At 36.6% G+C, this 8564-nt stretch overlaps 1 protein-coding gene across 1 annotated transcript; it reads right to left on the bottom strand.

The window, feature by feature from the left end:
* Positions 1 to 603: 603 nt before the first annotated feature.
* On the bottom strand, positions 604 to 7884 carry LOC122261399 (uncharacterized). Its single transcript, XM_043029014.2, has 5 exons — positions 7643 to 7884; positions 3739 to 3875; positions 2994 to 3191; positions 2246 to 2829; positions 604 to 1902 (listed from the first exon to the last, which is right to left on the bottom strand). The coding sequence occupies exons 1-5, from the start codon at positions 7749 to 7751 to the stop codon at positions 1548 to 1550; spliced, it is 1383 nt and encodes a 460-aa protein (XP_042884948.2). The 5' UTR covers positions 7752 to 7884; the 3' UTR covers positions 604 to 1547.
* Between the last annotated feature and the right edge of the window lie 680 nt (positions 7885 to 8564).

Here is an 8564-nt window from a genome sequence, read left to right as displayed (position 1 = left end):
TTTCTTTAATCCTTGAAAGATCTGTGTAATAATTTTAGTTATATTTGGTTAAGCCATGGGAGACCTGAGAAAATTATTGTAATGTTTCCAAGTCTCAAATTAGATTTTGGTCTATAGATTCTAAAAATACAATTATTTTCAGCATTGACTTAGCATAGGTAAGTCATTGTTTAGTGTATTCTTAACCCTTTCCCGACGGGTGCACTTTCTACGCGAAGTCCCATATGCCGGGCGATTGCAATATTGCATTGAAATCGTCACAATCGCATGACGCCCCGGAACGGGAGTTTTTGGCTGTGTCACACGGGTGTGACGCACCGTCGTCATTGGGTTAACATGAGTAACAGTTTTGATTCTTAATAAATAACTGGTTTCATTTGTTTGTGCATATAGGTAAGCAGGAGTGTGCATGTATTTCTGAATAACTGTGCCTGTGTGTCATTATCTGAATCTGCGTCTGCTGTTGTGCATGCATGCATACACTTATGGATGTGTAAGTTTAAACTCATGCTTTTTTGTAAGTAAGTGTGCCTTTGTATTCTTGTGCTTCTGTATGTGTATGTTCATAATAGCAAAAACTCAAGGATCATTTTATAAACTAAAAACATGTAATTTTTATTTCACTGGAAAATCTTTATATACACATATATGTATGAATATCTTAGTAACTCTTACCAATAAATGCTATTTTAAAAATATAAGTAAAGCATTCTATGGTCCATAACTGAGAAAACAACCTACTATATATCTACAGTCCATGCCCAGAAACTTAATACCTACATTCAATACAACTTTTCATTCACATACATCCTAAATCTATAAGCGTTGGATACCAATGCAGTTAACATATGAATAAGACTCACACACACTAGTACTGTATGTGGAATGTGCACTCACATGATGCACTGTTTTATTTATATCTTTTAAACAAATCAATATCTCTTTAAATTAAAGAACTTTTAATGTAAAAGACCATGAAGTTTTATATCAAAATCTTTTCCTTATTCCATTATCTGATGTTCCAAAAATTGTGGTGATATAAAACAAGTTACAATCTAAGTAACAATCATATAGAAATATAAAATCAATAAGTTTAATTTAAAATCAAGAACTTAATCCAAATAAATGTTTTACCACCATAATATTTACCAATTAGAGAAAAGGTGCATCTTAATAATAGAGATTTTTTTTATATTAATTACTTAATTACACAACAAAGAGGATATGGACAGTGCACTAAATGAACACTGACTTAGCCATGATAAATATGGCATTGCTGAAACTTTCCTAATCTATTTGTCAAAAACAGAAGAAAAAATCAGTCTGTCTCAAGTACTGGTTATCTAATTTCATAACCTAGTATCATTTCAAAATGTACTTGCATGTGCAAACTATTGCTGTAATAATACAACAAAATCTATACTGAAAATTCTTCTATGTATACAATAATATGAACCCCTGCACACATATACACATATATGTATATCTACTATCAGATACGAGAACAAATATATTAACAGTAATTCTGGTTGCTCAAGGCCTCAATCCTAATCCACTTTCACTTTAGGTGGTTTTAAGAATCCAATTTTCCGAAGGTGCCGCACAATGAGTGGGGTAGCTGTGAGTGTGATGGCGATCCGTGCTGGAGCAAATATTTTGTGTACAGCATATGCAACTACAAATGTTGCCGCACCCGCTGCCCTAGCAGTGTTGATGTTAACAGTACTCCCTGGCTCATCCTTTGATTCAATCCCTACACCACTCTCCTTTAATTCATCATTCATTGTCTCTGTTACTCCTTCCACAGGCTGTGTTGGTTCCATCACTTCTGAGGCACCAGTATTATTAACATTGTCCAGGTTTATACCTAAACTCTTGATGAAGCCTGTCATGTCTACTCCACTGAAAGAGAGAAAAGAGAGAAGTTATTAAATATAGTAGTTTGCTAAGGTCCAATACACAGCAACAATAAAATCAGTATAGAATTTGAATATGTGCATTTTAAATCTATTACATAAATAAAGAAACAAGCATCTCCAAGTTTTCTTCTGACTTGTATAAAGGCATATATTCCATAGAGCAATACAAATATCCAAAACTGGTGTGACACTGCAATATTTAAAAGCTTTATATTGAACATAACTGGTTTTCCTATTTTTTTAATGAATTTCCTAATCATTTTCAAATGGCTCAAAAAACTTATCACAAGCATGTTATCGCATTCAAAAAACGACACAGATCTCACCTAGAGACTAGTAGATAACAAATCCCTAAAGAGGCCAGTGAGATTGAAACATGAAACACAATGACTGTCGTTCCATATTCTTTTACTGCACGTTGGAGTTTCTGCTTAGCTGACAGCTGAGCCATTGGAGTATTTTCCTGTTGACTCTCACTACTGGACTGTTTACGCACATCAAATGTATGGAAAAATCTGACATTTCTCATCAGTCCTGTCCCATACATATACCTGGTACACATTGCTGGGTTATTAGGCAAGCGGACATTGTTATGGCAAATGGGGTAAAATAAACTGCCAAGGTCATCATCTATTCTAACATTTCCACACCAGGTTACAAGTCTTCTGCTTCCTAAGGAATTATTCCAGAGTGCACGAGGATCCAAAGAGCCATGTCTGACTCCAGAACTACAGAGACTCGTGGACAAAATACCTGGTTTCTTGATCGAAGTGATTGTTGAATGGTGGTGCTGCTGAAGCTCTCCAGAAACATACTTATCATCCTGAGACCACTGACCCCCAGGCATGTTCAAGTGCACAGGTGCTTTGCCCTTAATGCCAAAAGGTTTGGGTACATTTGTCTGCATCACCTGCAATTGAGCCATTGACAATCTAAACAACTGTCACATAAAAATATATTGGACATATTCAGCAACTTTGATTTTACAATCAGCTAACTTGCATATAATAAATTGAAATATTTATTCAAAATACAAAGAGAACACGTGTAAATATCTAAGAATTATGTACATACCGAAGAGAGAGAAACCGCATTGGCACGATCATAGACATCCAGGTGTGAATCAACAGGAACTGTACTTGTGTTGAAACTGCTTCCCTGGGATCCTTGGCTGCCCATGAATCCTGCACTAAAGACACTGCCAACTTGGTTCACTTTGGTAGCAATGTGCGCACTAGAAGTATCTCGTGTGCGGCGAGGGGAGAACCGAGCCTAAAAAGAATATGACATTTTATATTGGATGTCTTACTTGCATCAAAGAAAGAAACAAATCTATCAAGGATAATATTATGTTTGCATCTGAATTGATCTCTATTTACCAATTTATTTATTTCTCTCATTCTCACACACACACGCTCACGCTCACGCTCACGCTCACGCTCACGCTCACGCTCACGCTCACGCTCACGCTCACGCTCACGCTCACGCTCACGCTCACGCTCACGCTCACGCTCACGCTCACGCTCACGCTCACGCTCACGCTCACGCTCACACTCACACTCACACTCACACTCACACTCACACTCACACTCACACTCACACTTACACTTACACTTACACTTACACTTACACTTACACTTACACTCACACTCACACTCACACTCACACTCACACTCACACTCACACTCACACTCACTTTCACACTCACTTTCACACTCACACTCACACTCACACTCACTCTGCCTATCTCTTAACCCATACCCTTTCTCTCATAAAACACTCCCTATTCCATATGAACCAACAACATTGCAATGCACACCTTTTCTGAAGCCTGTAGTTCCTCTACATTGGGTGGCAGGGGAATGCAGGCTGTGGCAGCCAACTGAGTGCCCACCACTTGATGCATCTTCTGGCATGGCTGCTGTTGGGTCTGTTCGAGTGCCACCTTCCCCTCACCTGTTCAGAAAATTGTTCCATATTTAACCTCCTCTTCCTCTTTTACTTGGTGTCATGGTGAGAAAGAAATTACTATATGCTATAGCCTGAATATATTTTTCCAACATTTTTGGGTGCCATAAGATATGTAATTAAATGTAGCATATTTTTTAGCAAGCTTTCTGTTTGGTAATGGAATAATGACCAGACAAACCTAATGGTTGTAGAGGTTTACTACCAATCTCAGATGATCCTTTTTGCTGGACTAACCATGGTCACATAATAAAAATCCATTAATACTTACGAAATAATGCACTAGCAATATCTGCAAGATGCCATGAACCAACACTGACTCTTACACTTGGGGTAGTTGTACAAGTCACACTCAATATCACCTGTGGCTGCCAAGTGAACTAATCTAGCAAGTGTGGGAAATTCAAATGCTCAATAGTAAATTACAGTGTATTTAAACAGGTACTGGAAAATCTGGCATTTCTGTATTAACAGAAAAAAAAAGGTTTTGGTATGGTCACTGTTAGCTAACTGCCTAAAATATATATAATGCATGTAATAAAACTGGACAAATGGACTTCCACATCATTGGACTTCTTTCAAGCTTAAATTATAATATCATGCAATAAATCAATATATGATATTACATCTTCCTTCTGAAAACTAACAATGAGATAAATTATATAGAGTGAATATACATAATACATAATGGTGTCACTATTTGTGGTAATGTTAAAATTTCATCATTAAAATTTCAAATGATAAAAAAAATCAAGCTCACATGCCTCTTATATCTGAAATCCCACAAACAAGAGGTTAAAAAAAACAAAAAAAACTAAATGCATAAGTATTCTAAAAAAACTTTTCTACAGTATGTATCCTGCAATATCCATCTAGCAGTCACATAAAAAATCTAATTCTAATTCTCTTTACTCTGAAGACTAAATTGAAATATAATATTCATGGATTCCAATACATGATACATGTTGATGTCTCTGTTAGGAGCAAATGACTCTCTCAATATTCAGGAGGGAACAGAGAAAAAAAAATGGAGGGGAGGGGTAAAAATGCAGGGATATAGTTACAGGAGAGGGATACAGTTACAGGAGATAAATAAAAACTACCAGAAACTATCAAACATAGTAGAGGGACATCTCGAATATAAATACACACTGCATGTAAGGTATTGGATGCAGGGTCCCAGACGTCTGGCCTTCTAGCCCAAGAACAACCACTATCACTGACACATTTACAGCATGTCTTAACCTTAGCACCCACAGTAATTTCCAAGTAATTTACCAAATAGCCTAGGCTTTATCGTGTGTCACTTAATTCTAGAAGATTTGTTATCCTTCTGCCAGAGAACTAAGCACCCTGAGCAGCATGCCAACAGTCAAACTGTTAGTAGTCAATGGATAGCAGACACTTGCAAAAATGTATATAAATATCATGAGACCTTAGATGAAATGAGCTACAGATCTTTTTTATGTATTTTTATCTATTAATTTCTACTCAACTACAACAATTTTTCATGACCTTAGCCCCCTCAACTATCCAGACCAATGCAAGAGGAAAGATAACACAGCCATACTTTGACAGAAACAATAAATCAAGACATTTTGAGCCAGACTAAACTCATTACCATACAACAGAATCTGTTTTAACAACTGATGAATTTATTTTCCCTTTCTTATGGAGGCTGTTTTATTTCTGTCTTCACACAGGTTGTTGTGTCTGTATTTTTGTTCTTTATGGTGTGAGATACATAAAAATATCACACACTTCATAAACTACACATATGAAAAGATAAATATACAGATTTTTTGGAACTGAATAGAAAACTCACGTAAATGTCAGAGAGAATACAAAACAGCATTAAGTATTAAAAATAAACTGTGTAAGATAGGGGTAAGACTGCAATCAGTTATCAAAGTTTGCAGATTTACACATTAAAAAAATATTATGGCCTCTTAAATTTTGCAAATCAGCAATAATCAACAAATCTCCACCATGTACAAGTATTTTGGCAAGAAAGAGATCACAGACCTTCCTGGCTCTTTATTGCCAAATAAGGAACCAGACCAAGCTCTACTTTGCCAGAATATACATGGGTTAAAGGCCTTGCAGCCATGCCCTTAAGGATAAGTTTTATTTTAAACAGAGAGCGTTTTTTGTGTTTTGTTTTTTGTGTGTTTTATTGATTATTTTCTTTATACTCAGTGTGATAGAAGTATAGCTGTTTTATGGGAGGACAAAAGGCAACTATATTTTTTTACGTATTTTTGTGCTGTCATGAACGAATACGAAACATATAACTAAGATAACAAGAAGAGGTAGAGAAGAGGAATGAAAAGGAGCACATTTTAGACACCATTCAAGGCTCTCTCTCCTGCTGGTGCTAGGAAAAAGTGGTGCCATCTAGGTTTTGGACGTTAAGTTTTTTATCTACGTCATGTTAATCATCACAGGCAAAAGTATTCAGTAATTCAGTAAATTGTAGTGATTTTCTATAAGAGGTAGTACTTATGAAACTCATTGAGATTGGTATTGATGGATTCTTTGTAATGAATAGTATGCATTTAGGAAATATTAGCAAAGTAGCTACTGATTATTTGAGCTTCCTTTGATATATTTACACACACATTTTACACTTCAGATGAGGCCATCAAAACTGCTGTGCATATATTATGGCAAGACAACCTAAACTATAACTCTATTTAATGATATATCCCCAGTGAGATCAACAAGCTCTACATTGACAGCATACAGGTCAAAAAAGGTCAAATACAGGTCTTTGTAAATGCCACCTGGTCCTTACAATTCAGTCCGTATTATGTGATTATCTATCTTATTAAGCATGTGATACAGTATTTCTTTAAATTCTCTTCTGCAGCAGAATTGTAGCATTTTAGTATGGTTTGCTGAAAAAGTTTCGGAAACAAAATAAAAGGTGGATAGTTAAAATGTTAGTTAAAACTAAATATGGAGCGAAAAATTATCCTGGTTGTTATTACAGCAGCTATAGGGTAATTTTCAACTGGGTAATTTTCAGAGGAGTGCCTCCTAAATAAATATCACAAAACTGGTATCATTGGATTCTTCTCACCATATACTACTCACATATATATAGTTGCATTTACCCACAATTTCCCAACCCCTCCCAATACACAATCGCAGGGTAAAAAAAAAAATATTTACCTCAAATCACATTGACATTTGCCATAAAATCCCTATATATACCACCCTTCCCCCAACCTTGAATACAACCATCCTCCATATTTCTACAGCAGGACAGAGTGAGGGACACGGATACGGAATACAGCGGTTTTTGAGGGCAGTGGCGGCAGCCCCACTCCACGGCTAATTCCTTGATATACTTCATGCCCTCCCTTGGTATTGGGGCCCAGGTTGTGGGAATTAGCAGGGGAATAAGGGGGAATTGCAGGTAAAGACAATATTAAAATTGTAGAGGGAGAGAGAATTGATACCAATATTGTGGTACCTAATAGGATGGTGCCATTCTGAAAATGTACCAGAAATTGTTAAAGTGGAATATTCCTAATTACTTGTATAATAATCACTGATTCTGAGAAGTCCGTGCCTTGTGCCCAGATGCCACCCATAAATCCGACAGTGTTAATGCATTAATGTATGATTTCACACACAGTTCTTATTGCTAAGTTCCTCATAGAAGCTCCTCGTAGCAATAAACCCCACTTGACACAATAAGCTTTTCCATACAAGACTCCTCAGACAGGTTTCGCAGGGTTTCTCACCTGCCGTCAGTGTGTGCTTGTTACAGGCTGTGATGCAGGCACCGGCGGCCTTAGACACGCTGCACCCATTTCCCTGCACCGCCTTCAGAACAGCTGCTGACAAAGACATGTCGACAAAGACGTTCCTTGCAAGTCGCACGAGTAAGAGCACTGAGGAGTCAGCACAGCCCTGCGTCAGAATGAGCTGGCAACTCGGTCTCCTGCCATATCATGCGGCTCTCTCGCCTGTGTTGCCAGCGGCCACTGTAAGATTTTTGAGGGATATGGCTCTCTCTAGATGTGGTTTTTGGTGTTTAATTGGATCTTTAGTTTATTCTAGATTTGCAAGAGGTGTTTGGACACTCCCTTTGGGTAATGCGAATATAAAAATTATCTTATTGGCTTTTATGTTAGATTTCGCTTATTAATAATGTGTGATTCTAGTTCTTTCTTGATTGGAGTAAGGTTTTGTAATATATGAAAAAGAAGGAAATTGGAAAGACTAGTGGTTGTAGCATAGGTTTATTGAATTATTTATTATATAATATGCATAAGTTGCCACTGCTTATTGCTGTAATAATATGTGGCATATATCTGGCCATAATATCTGGCATATTTACACTGAAATTACTTATGAACATACTCGAGAAAACATGGCCAGTTGTCATCTATAAAGGAATACACATATTAACTTACCGGTAATACAGAATCATAGAGATTTATATCAGAATGAAAACTTTCTAGCGTAAGATATGTTATCGGTGCGTTTCGATTCTCTGAATTACATGGATACTAATAGAGATATGAGTTACATCAGTTACATCTATTACTTATTATCCTTTTCTTCCTTTGTCACAATTATGTTGGTCATATAGAAAGTCGAGTCATTGCATGTCATAATTTATTTCATCTGTTGAAGTGTATTGAAGTATTTCAAGGATGG

The sequence above is a fragment of the Penaeus japonicus genome, unplaced genomic scaffold, assembly GCF_977035675.1.
Source record: "Penaeus japonicus unplaced genomic scaffold, GWHDUDI00000001_assembly GWHDUDI00000012, whole genome shotgun sequence".
NCBI lineage: Eukaryota > Metazoa > Arthropoda > Malacostraca > Decapoda > Penaeidae > Penaeus > Penaeus japonicus.
This window is presented reverse-complemented; position numbering and strand designations above follow the sequence as displayed.

Excerpts from the sequence above, each read along its gene's own strand:
- LOC122261399 (XM_043029014.2), bottom strand. The coding sequence starts at position 7,751 with ATGTCTTTGTCAGCAGCTGTTCTGAAGGCGGTGCAGGGAAATGGGTGC. Across the intron at positions 3,192-3,738 it reads AACTACAGGCTTCAGAAAAG|GCTCGGTTCTCCCCTCGCCG; the intron begins GTGTGCATTGCA and ends TATTCTTTTTAG. Across the intron at positions 2,830-2,993 it reads ATGCGGTTTCTCTCTCTTCG|GTGATGCAGACAAATGTACC; the intron begins GTATGTACATAA and ends GCTCAATTGCAG.